Source organism: Leptidea sinapis, chromosome 32 (assembly GCF_905404315.1).
Source record: "Leptidea sinapis chromosome 32, ilLepSina1.1, whole genome shotgun sequence".
In the NCBI taxonomy this organism is placed as follows: domain Eukaryota; kingdom Metazoa; phylum Arthropoda; class Insecta; order Lepidoptera; family Pieridae; genus Leptidea; species Leptidea sinapis.
This window is the reverse complement of record NC_066296.1, coordinates 3,296,937-3,314,893: the sequence shown is the minus strand read 5'-3', so window position 1 is coordinate 3,314,893 and position 17,957 is coordinate 3,296,937. Positions and strand designations below refer to the sequence as shown.

At 37.6% G+C, this 17,957-nt stretch overlaps 2 protein-coding genes across 4 annotated transcripts in view; one reads left to right on the top strand and one right to left on the bottom strand.

Annotated features, from left to right (window-relative positions):
- Positions 1 to 5,931, bottom strand: part of LOC126974524 (uncharacterized) — a 103,864-nt gene extending 97,933 nt beyond the window's left edge. For both annotated transcript variants that reach the window (XM_050822035.1, XM_050822036.1), the window contains exons 1-3: positions 4,675 to 5,931; positions 1,543 to 1,748; positions 547 to 617 (exon numbers count right to left, since the gene is read on the bottom strand). In XM_050822035.1, the coding sequence (XP_050677992.1) occupies positions 547 to 617; positions 1,543 to 1,748; positions 4,675 to 5,486 (1,089 nt within the window). In that variant the 5' untranslated portion in view covers positions 5,487 to 5,931. The remainder of the gene's footprint in view (positions 1 to 546; positions 618 to 1,542; positions 1,749 to 4,674) is intronic.
- A 2,246-nt stretch (positions 5,932 to 8,177) lies between these two features.
- On the top strand, positions 8,178 to 17,882 carry LOC126974568 (protamine-like). Of its 2 annotated transcripts, none has more exons than XM_050822107.1 (6): positions 8,178 to 8,325; positions 9,347 to 9,481; positions 10,453 to 10,554; positions 12,345 to 12,383; positions 14,765 to 14,864; positions 17,650 to 17,882. In XM_050822107.1, the coding sequence occupies exons 2-6, from the start codon at positions 9,354 to 9,356 to the stop codon at positions 17,779 to 17,781; spliced, it is 501 nt and encodes a 166-aa protein (XP_050678064.1). In that variant the 5' UTR covers positions 8,178 to 8,325; positions 9,347 to 9,353; the 3' UTR covers positions 17,782 to 17,882. The 2 variants fall into 2 exon arrangements, with proteins under 2 accessions (XP_050678064.1, XP_050678063.1); XM_050822106.1 differs by having other exon boundaries at positions 9,327 to 9,481.
- Positions 17,883 to 17,957: the final 75 nt, after the last annotated feature.

The window sequence follows — 17,957 nt, the reverse complement described above, 5'->3', positions numbered from 1 at the left end:
TTTATGCTTGAAAACTGACTGTTTCTTATACTTTCGGTGTACTAGGTGCTTTTAATTCGGGGGTTTTTTGTTCCCAGCCATGGCTGACTGCAAAGGTCTTACCAGGGTCGTGCATTGGTTTTCTAGCAAGGTAGACACAGCTGTACAAGTCCTTAATAATAAAATAGAAATTTCAGTATTGCGCACATAACGCGAATAGGTTGACGTTATGATTTGCACTTGGCATGTCAATTTTGTGGTTTTAAAATACATCTATCATAACCATAATGCACTTACTTATTCGATAATATGAGTAGCAGACCGCCCTTAATCTCGATAGCCTTGTACCAATCTTATAGATTGCCTGTCAAAGTGTTTTTACTAGATATTAGCGAAAGCTAAAACTTACTGGGTGGGTGTTCAATATAATCACGGAACTAAATTAACTCTTATATTAATTTAGGTTCTTATTAAGGTAGCCATGCCTAATTGCCTATATGGAATGCACACCCCTGGGTCTTACTAAAAACTTTCGAGAAAATATATGAGTATAGAGAGTTATGTTACCTGTGTTGGTGGCTGGAGGTAGTTGTGATCCTGATCGTCCATTCTCATTGAAATGCTTTTTCTGGATGGACCTGAACATTAACATAGAAATTCTGTAATAGCACGTCTTTTTTTTATGGAATAGCAGGACAAACGAGCGTACGGGTCACCTGGTGTTAAGTGATCACCGCCACTCACATTCTCTTGCAACACCAGAGGAATCACAAGAGTGTTGCCGGCCTTTAAGGAAGGTGTACGCGCTTTTTTTGAAGGTACCCATGTCGTATCGTCCCGGAACCACCGCACAAGGAAGCTCATTCCACAGCTTTGTAGTACGTGGAAGAAAGCTTCTTGAAAACTGCACTGTGGATGACCGCCACACATCCAGATGGTGGGGATTGATATCCTAACTTGTGGCGTGTCGTTCGAAGGTGGAATTCGGCGGCAGGAATCAGGTTAAACATCTCTTTGGAACACTCCCCGTGATAAATGCGGTTGAAGACACGCAATAAAGCGACGTCTCTACGCAACGCCAAGTGAGCCAGCTGTTCACAGAGCACTGGGTCCCCGTCTTCTAATTTCAAAATGTATAGATTCTCAGGTTAATAAAAGATAATACTGGAAATAAATATTATTTATTTATTGACAGGCTGTGTAGTGAATGAAGCAACAAGGCATTTTGTATAATTTTGCAATTTTTTAATATCCTTCGCACGACTCGCCACCAATTAGCATATCATCCCCACCATTTGCAATATGGCGTTCCTCCACAATGCGGATTTCAAGGAACTTTCTTCCACGTTCAACCAAGCTGTGGCTTGAGCTTCCTTGTGCGGTGTTTCCAAGACGATACGACATGGGCACCAACAAAAAAAGCGCGCACACTTGTTTAAAGGGCCGGCAATGCTCCTGTGATTCCTCTGGTATTGCAGGAGAATTTGGGCGGCGGTGATCACTTAACTCGTTTGTCATCTCTTCCATAAAATAAAAGAGTTATCTGTCAAGGTCGTGTTATACCTGCATCTAATCTTAATTCTTCGCAGGAAGAGTTAGGTGTCATCGACATAGCGCTGATTGGCGTCAGGCTTGCTGAGTCATGTTCATTGTTGGCGAGACCTGATGCTGGAGAGGATCCAGCCAAAGCCACGGCTCCCACCATCGCTCCGGCAGCCACAGCTGCTGCTCCACCTATAGTTGATGCTGGCCAGTGTGCCTTTTCCCATCTGTAATGAAAGAAGGTGTAGAATGAGTGCTCTTCGGTAACTTTTCCATGCATCTTGGATTGATTCAAGAATACCACCTTCGCACGACACGCCACAAGTTAGGATATCATCCCCACCATCTGGTTGTGTGGCGTTCCCCCACAGTGCGGTTTTCAAGGAACATTCTTCCACGTTAGACGAAGCTGTGGCTTGAGCTGCCTTGTGCGGTGTTTCCAAGAAGATAAGACATGGGTACCTTCAAAAAAGCGCGTACACCTTCCTTAAAAGCCGGCAACGCTGTTGTGATTCCTCTGGTGTTGCTAAAGAATGTGGGCGGCGGTGATCACTTAACACCAGGTGACCCATACGCTCGTTTGTCCTCCTTCTCCATTAAAAAAAGGGTACATAGAAATAGGCAGGAATAACGCACCTTTATTTGCCACGATCCTGACATACATGTAAAAAAATATTTAAGCTTCGTCGACCCACTTCAATCCTTTAATGAAAGTCTTTCAGTACCTTTGTGATCTGATCATGCAATTGTCAGCGTATGTCGACCAAACACATCCAATCACATTTAAAAATATTGCAACCAAATTACCTTCGTCGTATCTAATTGACGAAACAATCTCTAAATATATTAACATACCAATAACATTCACTAAATTGTCATTGATTTAAAAGATAGGGTGTTTCTTATCATTTTCTTCTCATTCTACCCATTACCAGAGGCCCTTTACTAACTCACGTAGCTTATGACGTATAACAAGGTTTGTAGCCATATGTTATCATAATATGGTCACCTTGAGACATAAGATGTTAAGTCTCATATGCCCAGTAATTTCACTAGCGTTTTAACATTACTGCTTCACGGCAGAAATAGGCGCCGTTGCGGGACCCATAATCTAGCCGTCTAGTCGTCCTATGCAAAGGAGCCTCCCACTGGTAAATAGTTAGAAGTCAATAGAGAAAACATTAATAAATATTATCGGAAATCTCATATTATTCTGGGATGAATATCCCAATGGAGCAGGCGGACTTTCAGATCATATACAGCAATAGATCAAAAGTTCATAAAATACAAGACAAAACGTCACTGTAAATGTACTTACACTATACGATAAACGTGGAAGGCTTATACAGGATGATATCAGGTACCGCCTTATTCTACCGTCAAGAAGTAATGTGCAAACTCTATCGTGTTTGGGTTTGGAGGGCACCGTAGCAAAGATTACAACTTTGTGATCAGCTAAAAATATGAAAATCAGAAGGATCGTATTCAAAATGATAATGTCAAATATGTATTTTTAAGTACTTTTACGAATAAAAAAAACTTCCTTGTAAACAAAATACCGGTAAGTTTACGTATTCACGCGAACGTCCGTAACGACACAGATTCAAACCGATTATTTTTATTTAGCTGTCTTCTCAATTATTACAGCCAAATTTGTTAATGAAAATGCGTATTACAATATTTAACTTAACAAAATAAATTTTAACAAAAAAACAACACAATCCAAAACAATGGATAAAATATGCACTAAAAAGTATTAAAGTAATTGCGTATTTTTATACAATCTAATTAACTAATCTAATTCTAGTTACGATTATTGTTATTTTTGGAATGGTTAGTGGTTTATGGTTTTCTCATGGATGCCACTGTCAGATCTGGAGTAAATCACATTGGGACCACACGGAAAGCACCAGCTTCCGAATAATAAAAGAAATATCAAATTCGGTTCACCCAGTAGAAAATTTTGAGGTAACAAACATAAAAAACAACATACCGATGAATTGAGAACCCCCTTCCTTTTTTTCAAGTCGGTTAAAAACAACAATAAACAATAGCCGCTTTAAATCAGTGCCGTTAAAGATATGGCAGTTTGAATTCAGCAACGCTATTAGCAATAAGAATTGACGAAAACTTTACATAAAACTGCACTTTATTCTATTATATTTTCGGCCAACTTTCGGCAAGGTTAGCAATCAATACGACATCAATTTTATGATTCTCGCTTCGAACCTGGGCCTAATCATAATCAGCAGAAAGACGTCCACTGCTGGGCAAAGTCCTCCCCCAAAGATTTCCACCATGATCGGTCCTGCGCTGCCCTCATCCAACGTATTCCGTCGATCTTGACCAGATCGTCGTTCCATCTTGTGGGGGCTACCAACACTGCGTCTTCCGGTATGTGGTCGCCATTGGAGCACTCTACTGCCCCAACGGCCGTCTTTTCATCAAACTATGTGCCCTGCCCATTGCCACTTCAGTTTCTAAATGAGGTTCTCCTACGGATCTGTGAGATACCATGGCAATGAGAGAATGGCAAAAACCCCCAAACATGACAGACACTGGGCCATATAATGGTAAGGATTACTCATCAGTTGAGAGTTCATTTCTCTCATTGAAAAAAACAGCATTGACTATTTATTTCCCCTGTGTGGGTACGCATAACTAAATTTGAGCGATTTCCGACTGTAATAACAAAAATATTACTATGAACGGATACGTAAGTGACATGATGTACAAATAAGTTTTAGGATCAATTTAGAGAAATGGCTTTTCATTATGACCATGACGTGACCGAGAGACGGATTCCATGGAAAAAAAATGAGGCAAAGTAATTTACATATTTTTATGTTTCTTTCGAACAAGACAGCTATCCGAATCGGCTATGGTAAAACCTTCGTAATATCTTCAGGGAAGAGTTAACACATTTCTTAATAATATAATAGAATAACATATAAAAATCATGCACTAAATAAAAAAATAAATTCATCTAATAGGATTTCCGCAAAGTAACGCCTTATTCAATAAATTTTCATCTAATATTATTACATTCATGCTATAAATACATAATCTACATAAAAACGATATTTATTTTGCCACTAGCTAGAGACCTATGTAAAAAAAGGAATGCATTTAAAAAAATAGAATAAGACTCACTTAAAAGCAGACTTAACTCTTGTCCAATTAGAGATTTTAGATTTCTCAACATCCTTAGAAAACAAGCAATCGGATCTCCTTCTCAGTGGAGAACTAAGTAGTAGGTCATCTTCTCCACCGGCTGATCGAGACCTCTGCTTCCTCAACAAAGACCCGCCAAACTTGCCATGAGTCTTCCATTTAGACCCGGAGCGCTTCATACTCCTTCCCCCAGTCAACATTGAGTCAAACAGAGCTTGACCATAATCACATTCTAATTCCGCATCCAAAGCCTCATTTATCTGCTCCAACTCCTTACTTTCATCTTTCAGTTTCTCATTTTCCTGAATTATCTTTTTATATGCATTGTGGAGTCTCTTCATATGTTCTACGTCCTGAAGTTTCTTCAGGAGCCGATCGTTTTGATGTTTCAAAGATACAAATTGATTAAGGAGTTCTAGTAACTTTTCTAACTGATCCAACTCTTCTAAGGTCTCTTTTGTTTGCGAAGCAAGCTTTCGTGTTCTGTTAGAAGTAAGATCATTTTTGTTTTTTAGTTTTTGAAGCATCCGATCGCAAAAGTTTTCAGGGTCAGTTGTATCACCATCAAAAACCCAATCTTCTGGAGTTGGACCAGTGCACGGTGAAGAGCCTTCAGCATCGGATGGAGTTTGTGGTGACTTGACGGATAACGTTGCCGGTGGTTCACCTCTTCGCCGTCTATGTAAAGAAGTCCCACTGGGTGGCAAATCAGTCAACTCTCTCTGATCTATCTTAGCTTGTCTGCTAGACTTTTCTTCTGTGACTTCGGTGGAGTCTTTTACTGTCGCCATGTGTGCGATTGTCTGGGATATTTATATACAACAATAATTTCATGCGTGCCGCCCGATCGTAACGTAACGAAGATTATTGGAATGTATCTTTAAAACAAAATATAAAACTGATTGCACTTTAATTTAATACTGCCTTAATATATAATTGATGTCCACTATATTGAAATATAAAGCACTGTTAACTTAAGTCCACATTACAGAAATAACGTACGATGAATGCAACAATGTTTGGAATTTAAACTACGACGAACACTTTCATTCTATAAACACATGTTGTTTAAATTTAGCACTGGCTTGAGGGTATGATTTAATGAATATTAAATTATGAACAGTAGAACAGTAAATATATAATAAAACAACTATAGTTAATAGAAAATAAGTAAGAATATAATATATGGTGTCCGCCCAATGCGCTCGGGCATTTCAAAAGGCGGGCGGCCCCGTGCCTCGTATCGCGGAAACTGCCGAACATTTCCGAAATCAGAACATTATGTATTTTTAACCCGAATTTCCTTACTCTCTTGCCAACTGATTATCGCCCTTATAGCTATCTGTCTAAGAGCGCTAATTATTAGCAAGTATTAGTGTTGTTCGTACCCATTCTGTTCATGTTACGGCACTGTTCCCATTAACCCATATTTTAAAATGGAAATAAAAGAAAGTGTTATGTTACCGTCTTGTTATCTTGAGATACTGTACAATTTGATTTTTACTACCTTATCATTGTTTACTTATACTTTCAAATTCAAATATTTTTATTCAAAATAGGATATAAAATCACTTATTGAAAGTCAAAAACTACCACCCATTCCAAAAGGTATGCCTCAGACCTGAGAAGAACGAGTGCAATAATGGTATGATTACAATGTAAAATTGTAAAAATATTATTTAATAGCCTGTGGGCAGTCGCTCTATTTCCAATCTGTGTTATCATTAAGAAAGTCATTTATGTTATTATAACCTTGACTACATAAACGTTTTTAAGCAATTCTTTTGAATTTAGAAATAAATTTGTTTTGAACATTATCTAGGATCTAGTTGTAAATGCATATACATCGCCCCACAAAAGACTCGACTTGGCCGAGTTGTAGGCATTATAAGTTTGTCTTTTCCCGGTGTTAACACTATGGTTATGACAGTTTCTAGCAAATTCACTTATGGGCCTATGAACATACATTAAATTATCAAATATATATTGAGAAGCAACAGTCAAGATGTTTATTTCTTGAAATTTTGCTCTCAATGTTTCTTTGTAAAAGTATAATAATATTTTTCTATACATATCCTATCTTTTTTTATTCCCTATCAACTTTTTATGTGACAATAAGGGACGAGACAAGCAGGACGTTCAGCTGATGGTAATTGATACGCCCTGCCCATTACATGCCGCTAAGGATTCTTGTTAAATCCAAAAATTGTGAGCAGCACTACAATTTCGCTGGTAACCTTGAGCCATAAGATGTTAAGTCTCATTTGCCAAGTAATATCATTACCTACGGCGCTCTTCAGACCGAATAACAATAATGCTTACACATTATTGCTTCACGGCAAAAATAGTTGCTGTTGTGGTACCCATAATCTAGCAGGTAACTTAAAGAAAACTCCAGGATGGTACGGTGGCCTACTAAGTTTACAAAAAATAATATTTTCTATAACGACACTATTTACTTCGTCTGCGTGGACTTAGGTTTCTCCCAAATTAGTAAGACAATTTATGTTATTGTTCATCATTTCAGCCGGAAGACGACTGCTGCTGGACAAAGCCTTCCTCAAAGAATTCTACGACGGTTAGCCCTGTGCTGAGCCCTCATCCAACATTTTACTGGTCGGGTGTTCAATTATTGGGATCGTTATAGACTTTAAGCGATAATGATCTGCGTAAGCGAAGCTGCAATAAATGCTTAAACAAGAACACTTTTATGTATACATTGGATTACTATTACGAAAAAGAGTAATATTTAAATGTTTGAAAAAATAATCTGTACATCTATATCTATATACTAGCGAAGTGCCTCCCCGAAAAATCGCCATAATCATTAGTTCTGCGGTGCCCTCATCCACCGGCGATCTTGACCTGAGATTTGGTCTCTCTTGTGGGGGCCTACCAACACTACGTCTTCCGGTAAGTGGTCATTGACGGCTATCTGTCCGTCGAGCTATGTGCCCTGCCCAATGCCACTTCTGTTTCACAACCATCTGGGCCATGTCAGTAACTTTGGTTCTCCTGCGGATCTTCTCATTTCTGTTTCTGAGCGAGAATGAGCTTCCTTATAAGGCCCATAGTTAGCGGCCACGTCTGCGTTTCGTATGTCTTCACTGGCACTGCACATTTGTTAAAAACCTTCATCTTCAGACATTGCGGTATAATGGATGAGAAGATTTTATGAAATTTTCGAAATTGGACCTGCCAGCGTACTTGTCAACAATTTCGAGAGCACAGTTCCCAACTGTTATGGGAGTAGATGCGACATAGACACTAGACATGATCTTCGTCTTGTCCATGTTTATTTTGAGACCTACTCATTGGAAAGCTGTATTGAGGCCAACAAGCATATGGCTTAATTCTTCCATGGTCACTATTAACATATAAATTATAAAATTAATCGAAAATGTAAAACCTTCATGGAGTGCTTATTTTTAACTGGCCGTTGTCATAATACTTTGGAAAATGAAACAAAGAAGAGTCTGACAGAGAACAGAAATTGTTCGTTCAGAAAATTTTGTAATGTCAGTCATTTAGTTGGATTTTGTAATTTTAATTTTTCTTATATTTATTTTTATACATTTAAAATTTAACGAATAGTACAAAAATAATGTTTTGGTGACTATCAAATAAATGGTGAGATAATTTTCAATACATTCAAGAACAATTATATGTAAATACACGATTATCGGTATAGTTCGAAATTTATTGAGTTTCAATCTTTCTTTAAGAAATTTAGCGTTTATGCATCGAGAAATATTGCTTGTAAAAATGGTGTGAATTGTAAGTACAGCCGGTACTCGAGGTAATATCAAAAAAAGTAACGGCTTCGAGGTTTTACTAGTAGGAATTGTCCCGTACACAAATGCTATATTGAAACTAACAAATTATTATTTCATTTTACTCTGACTGCCGAATTTTGTAAGGCAACTTCTTAGCAATGATATGGCTTTCAATGATTACTTTCTAGTTTAATTAAGAATCGAGTCCCGCAGGAGTCAGGCCAGGGTAACCAAACTCCGTTTGATGCCGTACTTTCTGGTGCCTCAAACTCAAGGAATCGGTGTAAATACTATTGAAATATTTTTCATTTCAATATGACGCATTTTAAGGGTTGGACTTAGTTTCCCGTAGCAAGTTTTAACCAATTTTTATGCATTCCTGTGATTTCTATATGACCTATTCATCTATTTAGTCATTCAGTCACTCCCAAAGATGCCATACACAAACAGTAAAATTAAACCGTTTTGGTAACAATTCGCTATGTCTTTCTATCTTTATCAATAGTCTATTTGAACGAAGCCTACGTTTAAACTATTTTCAAATATTCGAAGGGCGTCTTTACCTTTAAGTTGTAAAGTCAAGCTTTTAAAAAAAATAGAGCTCTTTTTACATTGTTTGACAAAATCAGATAATTAGACACGAATTATGACATCAAAATATAAAATAATTGAGTTGTTCACGTCAAAAAGTTACACAAATTTGGCTGAAATTGAATTGTTTTTTTCTTCAAAATAATATCTATACCCAAAGGTCTACTTTGGGTATCGTATTCTTAACTGTTACCCATTGACGAGTGCTGTCAAGACGTGGCATTCAAGTTTGGGTTCGATAAGAGCTGATTATGAGGTTACTAGGTGATGTCGGGGGGATGCAGTGGCGGTATGGATCCCGAAGACGACCAAGAGCGGAAGTTGAACGATGAGATGGTGACCTTCCTGAAGAAGCGCAGTGACCATGACGGTCCGAGGTATATCGCGCGGATCAACAAGTACCAGGAGTTGAATAGAAAGTAAGTAGCCGTAGATTAAGGATAAGTCTCTGCTACGCTCCAACTAGATACCGCACTACCTACAACAATAGCTTTCTTATTACGGCAACCATTAGATGCTTGTGTGCGTGGCATCTTGACTCTCAGTGGCATCTTTCATATTTTGTAACATACGCTTCGTGATATTTTATATTAATATTAATAAAATACAAATACTGATGATATGTGATCCCAGTATCTTTATTTCTTGTAGTATTTTACTACGCAACCCGGCCTTTAGTTTCAATTATTAGCGAAGTTTAAAGTTCAAAACATGTGGCACGTCAACGTCACACATTGTTCGAGAGTGGCTCGAGGACGCCCACTTGGGCACAGTATTAGTTGTTGTCGCACTTTGCGACTATGCCTGCGGTATCTAGTTGGAGCGCAGCGGAGACCAATACTTAATCTAAGGTAGCGTAATAATTTCTTTAAGTTTATGTCAAACAAATATTCTGCTAGCGAGAAATGTCAGCCAACAAGATAATTTCGCGGATAGTTTTTGTTGGCTGTCAGCAATTAAATCAAAAATTGGGTAAGCATTTTTACAGTTAGAACAACATAGGTGTGGTAGGTTGGTTGTAAATAAAAGTATTCTATATCTGCTGTGAAGCAGTAATGTGTAAGCATTATTGTTTTGGTCTGAAGGGTGCCGTAGCTAGTGAAATTACTGGGCAAATGAGATTTAACATCTTGCGTCTCAAGGTGACGAGCGCAAGAGTAGTACCGCTCAGAATTTTTGGGTTTTTTCAAGAATTGGTGGACGTCGTGCCTCTCGCCCCTTAGTATCATAAAAAAATCAACATTACTTTTAGAATTTCTTAGTTTAAAAAAATAAAATAAAAAAGGAATTTAAAATAAGTTTTCCTTTAGCAATCTAATAAACAGTAATTCCTTTTATTATTTGAGTGTTGAAAACTGAGACAATAATAATTGCTCTTATTTTCTGACAGGCGTCGGAGAGCCGCTGCAGCTCGACGTAACTCCGAAGTGGAATGTGCCGCCGCCAAAAAGAAGATCGACTCCGAGCAGAGAGACAAGAGTCTTGAGAACAAGTAATGTTTCATTTTGTATTATAATACTTAGCTTAAAACAAGTGGAACCATAAGCACATTGAGGAATTTGTAGAAACTGTGACAGTCATAATGTTAACACGAGGAACAAACATAAAATTTTTATGACTACTACTCGGCTAGGTCGAGTTAGTAAGGCTTTTTACAACAAGATCCCCGAATATGTTCAAAACAAAAGTATTAAGATATTCAAAAGAATTGTTAAAAAACGTTTGTGTGGTAAAGGTTACTAAAACAAAAATGAATTTCTTAATGATTCCATAGATTTAAATGAAAAAAAAGCCCGCTGAGTTTGTTGCGCCCATTCTTCTCAGGTCTGAGGCATTCGATTTGGAATGGGTGGTAGTTTTTGATTTTCAATAAGTGATGTCACATCCTATTTTGAATAAAAATATTTGAATTTGAATTCTACTCGCGCGCAAAACCAGAGGAACGCTATAGTAAGGCGTTATGTCTTTTATGAAGACCAAAGTTCTTTTTTAAGCAAAAAAAATAAATAGAAAGTTCATTACTTTACACAGTCAAAGAAACAACAATATTATATTTAATACATTTCAACGGCGACATTGCCTTATAGAAACGATGTGGTCAATGTGTGTTTTAACATCGGACATTTAGAAAACGTTATAATTTTAACAGATATTTGATATTTTAATGTGTACCTTTGGAGAGGTTCGTACCTAAGTAACACTTGCTTATTAAAATATTAAAAAAGTTTAGCTTAGTAAGTTAGTATGAAGACCATTATACTTTTATTTATATGAGTGTGAAAGGCGATGTGCCTACTGTACACATTATATATTCTTGAGATTTTTATGATTAAGATTCTCCCAGCCACGTTTTTAGTATTATAATAATAATAGCAGCTGTGCTAGATACGTTGACAGCGTGGGCTGAAATCTTTAAAACAAATAAAAACGCGTTTTAATAAAATGTTTGTTTGTTGGCTAGTATAATAATTACCGCCATGTATCTTATTAGTTATTCGAATCAGAAATGAGCAGAAACGTAGGAGAACCAAAGATACCGACATAGATGAATAGAATGATTGCGAAACTGAAGTGGCAGTGGGCATTGCACATAGCTCGACGGACACATGACCGTTGGGGCAGTAAAGTCCTCGAATGGAGTGTTGGTAGGCCTCCCACATGATTGACCGACCATCTGGTCAAGATTGGCGGATTACATTGGGTGAGGGCATCGCAGCACTGAGCGTCGTGGACATCTTTGGGGGAGGCCTTTGTTCAACAGTGGACGTCTTCCGGCTGATGATTATGATGTTATTTGTTATGCATGTATACAATGGATTCAAAAACGATCCGTCTGCGTCAAGCCGCAACCAATGCTAGTGTGCCTCTATAACCTTTAACAAGAATTTCCAGGAATGCGCCAGGGTACATTTTATCACAAAATTTCCTAAACTTTCGTTAAATGCGCGTTTTTTAATCAGTATTGCCTGAGAAAGAGAATGTATAAATATTGTTTATTACGTCGTCAGTGTCTAGATTAAAAAATAGACATGCTTCATGATGTTATGTCAGGGGGAGGGGAATCTTTAGAACATAACATTTTTAGCATAATTGTTTGTAGCATAATGTTTTCCGATTGTTCTCCTATTTCATAAAAAAAATAAACAAATTTAACATTCATGCATTTAATATAAGTAAAAGTTTTGCCGGTTAAGACATTTACTTTTCCGAAGTGCTTGTAAACGGTAAAACTTTTATATTCATTCGAAATAAATCAGTTTGAAATATATTTATTTATTTCAGGGAATATGGTGCCAACCAAGACGATCGCCTGACCAAAAGGTATGTTTTGAACCTTCCCATCCCAAGACTGCTTGTATGTATAAAGTTGTATAAAAATATAAAATCGCTATTGTCCGCGAGGTCATCCGTGTGTACGACATAAGCAAAGATAGTACTATTTCCGCGTCGTATCATTTATTATCATTATTATGAGTAGGAGATTAAGATGCACTTAAATCCTAGGATCTACTGTGCCCCCAACTTGCGCTAGCGCGCCTGCCCTCAGTTCCCGATGTCTAAAAATGAGATGTGGAAAAATCGAGGCTACTAGTGCCCTTAATGTGCCGAAGTTTGAATTGTATCCTCAATTCGTATTAGTTTTAAGAGGCGTAGGATCCTCAGGGGTCTAAGCAGGACACGCGACCTCTGAGTGAAGCTATTTTGAGACACCCCAGCCTGATTCCGGGAATGGCCTCGCATTCCAGTAGAATCATCCAGTTTATCTAATGAGTTACAATGATAATAATAATAATAATTATCCACCGATGCTGTGTCATCAGTTTCAGCCGAGATACCTTTACCGGTTTTCTTCTTAAGTCCTCTCACGGGGATGGTTCTGCAGTAGAAGAAAAGCTAAAACTGCTATTGCTCAATGTGCAGCTGAGTTTGGTCACAGATGCCTGGGTATCAAAACACCTCCTCCCTCTCGTTTTGGCTACCCTCCAAGTGTCGATTTTGTCACATCCTGTTCTGTGCAGCCAGTAGCTGTGATGTGTTAGTAGATTGTGATGAAGTCTCTAGATCCCATCACCAACGAATGTTCTTAATTCTGTTCCCTTCCATTCGCTGAGCTTCAGGGTGAACTCCTGGTCCCAGTTTACAGTAACCTGATCGTAAAAGTGCAGGAAATCCATCCGGTGCGGAAGGTGATGCCTGTGAATCTGATGGAATCACCAGATTTTGATTTGGCAACCTTAAAGATGATTGCTACATCAAGTGCACTGAGTTCATTTTTAGTGAGGGTCTTGCAAGGGTGATCCTTAGCTACAATGGCTACCTTGATTGATTTGGTATTTGATTGGTTGTATTTGCTTTTACACCAAGATCCCAGATAAAATAAATGTATTACGAAATTCTAAATAATTGTTAAAAAAAGTTTATGCGGGCTACTACTACTATAAATGTCTTTCTTAATGATAACAGAGATTTGGAATGGAGCGACCTCCCTCAGACTATTAATCAATAAGTTTTATTGGAGGATAATACATTACCATATTTTTTATTTGTCAATCGATCTTATTTCATAAGATTTAACGTAAGAGAAAATGAGATAGGTAGCATTATAGGAAGTATTTTGGTACCTGGCGATCAAATTTAAAGAGATTGTCTTATGACGCGATTATATAAGGTATATATATATTCTGACGTCATGTTCACGATGTATTACTACAAAGACCATGAGAACATAAACATGGTAGCGGTGATAGTAATGTCTTTCATAGCGGTTGAAATCATGTCATCCTAGCAACATGTACCAGGACTTCATATGCAGTTGAGAGGTTCATGCACAATCCAGGTTTCACTCTGACATGTGTACTTTGAACGCACGCAATTTTTAAATTAATTTTAATATTATAATATGGATTTCGCTGCCTAGTAAATATTTCATTGTCACATTTATAAGAATAGCAATCTGAAAACATCAATAAGCCATTACATAGATCTATTGAAAAAAGGGACCAGCAAAACATTCCAAAAGTCGGTTTTTAAATGTCAAAAACAGGATATTATGAATTCAAAATTATTCATCCCGTATCGTATATGACTGCGACTATAGAGACAGGCTGTGAATTCAAAAAACTGTGGCCATTCCACTACTTACTACCAAAAGACAATATAATTGGTTGGTTCTTCTATATTTTGTCCAACCTTAAGCGCCTCACTGATATTGATATTTGATATGCGTTCAGAAAAATCACCACCTTTTTACTTTTAATTTCATTATTATAACACTAGAAATAAGTGATTGCTTTTAACTAATTCTAGTAGGCTTTTATGGCAAATGAATACACTTTTATAGTAAAGTCTCATCCACTCTTCAGGTATTATCTCTAAGTAAATTTAAATGTTTTATTAAAAAATGGCACTGTCGTAAATCCTACTACTCCACAGCTGAATATCTAAGTAATCCGACAGCCTGGGAATGGATTATGATTATTTTATAGCAATAGCAATGACAATAGAATATTGTATATTTAATTAAAAAGATGCTGGGAGAGTTTCTTGCGCCGCTTCCTCTCTCTCAGAGTGCCATTTGTTTCCGAAGCGGTAGTAGTATCTAGTATACTAGAAATTACATCAAAAAGAATTGTAAAAGGAATCATTTTTGAGAAAATAAATGCCTTTAATGCCTTTCCTTTTATGCTGGTAATGTTGCGCAGGCGCACAGAGAAAGGCCTTCACAAAGCGCACTCGACGTCACGGACCAATTCGGAACCTGCTGATAAGTGCTGCAGACGTCGCCGACGAAAGCGCTCTTGTGTGAGTTGTCATTTTAACCATTTAATGATTAATAATTATAATAAAAGCCTTTATTCACTATCATACTACATTTTAACTTTAAATATCCGGACGACCGAGCCTTGCTCGGAGTTTTAAAAATGTAAAAAACTTGAACAACAAATAAACTAATAGGACATCTGGATTCGAACCGGGGTCTTCTGCTTTCCGAATCACCCAATGTCCCCTCTGAGCTATTATAGTCTTGTATATAGTGACGAAATTTACCTCTGTATTCTAATGTTATTGTAGCTGTTTCTCATTAAAACACGGATAAAACTACAGCTAGATCGATTTATCGTCCCCAAAATCCCCTGTATACAAAATTTTATGAAAATCGTTGGAGCCGTTTCCGAGATTCAGATTATATATACAAGAATTGCTCGTTTAAAGATATAAGATAATACTTGTTAAACATGTTTTCTTAAATCTATAAATAAAATTATATTAATGTTCAGCAACCACTTTGTCGGTCAGGTTGTCTTTCAACATAGATATCCCCCAGTTTCTTCCACTTATCTCTATCTCGATCTAACCTTCTCCATCCTGTTGGTAAATAGTCCTCCCATCTTTTAATTTGACCTCCTCTGTCTTTTCCCATTTCTAGGGTACCACTCTAATACATCCTTTGTCCATTTTCCTTTTTTCGAGCTCATTACATGTCCAGTCCAATTCCATTGATCTGATTCTTAATAAATAACTTAGCAAATCTGATTGAATACAAAGTAAACAAAAAAAATTATTAAGCTATTTGTGACGTCAATCAAAAGAATTTATTAAAATGCCACCAGTTTTACTGAGTGTTTTTTTCGCTAAGATTTTTGTGAGTTTCGTTGAGTCTCGTGTTAGAATGCGGCGAGTCAAATCTCTTGAGGATGCCTCGTGTAGAGGTGAAACACGTGTCGAATTGGGTAAGACAATTATTGGCGGAATTAACACTAAAGATAACTGGTGACACTTAGTTATAGATTTCCGCAAGACAACGCTCATTAAGTAAAATTTCAAAATAATTAACTTAAGGCTTACCGAGCCTGGCCTTGAAGAATTGAGCGGATCTAGGTTACGTCTGTCGCACGAGATCACCATAGTTTTAATTCAGAACTAGAAGCATTTGTTTTCTTACAAACATAATACAATTTTCTTTGCAAAACTGACAAAACTACGTAATGTTAAATAGTATTGGTGTACAATTAAAAATTTTCGTACAATTTTACTGTAAAAGTTAGGGGTATATTGGTGATTTTTGTTGTCTGTAAAAAAATAGAAATGTTAAGAAAAAAATTTTGTTTTCATATTCTGTTTATATATAATTATTTTATTTGTAAAAATATAAGCTTTATATAAACTTCCAAGGAATGGTTTTAATTATGCGCTATATCGTTCGTATGTTGCATTGGAAGCACCAACATCACCCATGCACGGCATATGAATCTTGTTATCAACAATAAAAATCTGGAATTAATATCCTTGTGCGGTGTTTCCCTGGAGACGAACCTCCCTCCTTCCTACCGTCAACCGTTTACTTCAAAGTTGCATGGCTGCGGTGGTAAAAACGAGTAAATCGTTTTCTCTCTTTTTTTTATGAAAAAAGGGACGAGACGAGCATGACGTTCAGCTGATGGAAATTGATACGCCCTGCCCATTACAATGTAGTGCCACTCAGGATTCTTGAAAAACTCAAAAATTCTAAGCGGCACAGCAATTGCGCTCGTCACCTTGAGACATAAGATGAAAAGTCTCATTTACCCAGTAATTTCACTAGCTACGGCGCCCTTCAGACCGAAACACAGTAATGTTTACACATTACGGCAGAAATAGGCGCCGTTTTGGTACCATAACCTAGCCGGCATCCTGTGCAAAGGAGCCTCCCACTGGCTTCTCTCTCTCTCTCCCTCACACACACACACACACAGAACGCCACTTGCTATCTATTCTTACAAAACTCACGCGTTTTCTCTACATTTCGGGTGCTTCGGACCTTTACTATTCTCAAAACGTCCTCTATTTGGTCGACGAATGTTCTACGAGGTCTCCCGCGACCGACTTGCCCACACACACACTTGCCTTATATATAAGTCATTCTTTCTTCATTTATTCGCTCCACGTATCCAAACCATTTCAGTATTCCTTTCTCAGTCCTTGTCACAACATGTTCTTTCAGACCACAGGGCCGCTCGTGTTACCGTCATTCTCACACCAGACATACTACATACGCAGTGCCGTTTTCTCGTTTGACCTTTTACCATAAAGACGCTGGCAAAAGGAGAGGAAGAGAAACTATATCATTTTAATTTTTTCATTTCATTTCATTTCCATTCAATCATTTTTTAAATTTATAACTCTACCTCTCGAGTCCCTCATCGTTCAAAAATTTTGGTTACAAATTTAATCTTATAAATCCCAATCCCAGAAGTAAGGGTTATCACTATAGAATGAACAAACCAGCCTAGCGAAACTCTAGAAAAAAGCGATTCACTCGATTGTATGACACGTGCAGTCATTGATTGATAGATGACGGCTATAATCTTGTAAAAAACTGAGATAGCCGGAAACTACTACGTTATAAGCAACTGTTCGCTTTCAAACTTAGCTGGATTATACTTCTTCGCCAATCGCTACATTGCAATTACTACTATTTCAAACTTATGTCAAATGACTGCACGTTTCATAGTAAACTAAATTTCAACTTTTATTCAGGCAGTCCCGCCTCTTATCACGTAGTATTTACATTCTCTTTGTAACAAATTGTTAATGTTATCGTCATCAGAGTCGTCGTCGCCGTCGTCGTCGTCGTAGCTGTCGTCGCCGTCGTCGTCGTCGTAGCTGTAGTCGTCGTCGTCGTCGCCGTAGCTGTCGTCGTCGCCGCAGACGCCGCCGTCGCCGCCGCTGCGGCTGCTGATCTTCCTGTCACCGCCGCACCCCGCGACACTGTCTTGAGTCCGGCGTGATATTGTGATGTTTGGATTGTTTTACTGTTTCTAATAAATTATTTTCATTGTTGTATTGATTTTTTTTAAACATCATTCAGCTCATTCTAGTTTAGTCACCGGTATAAATACCACTGGAAAGGCTGTT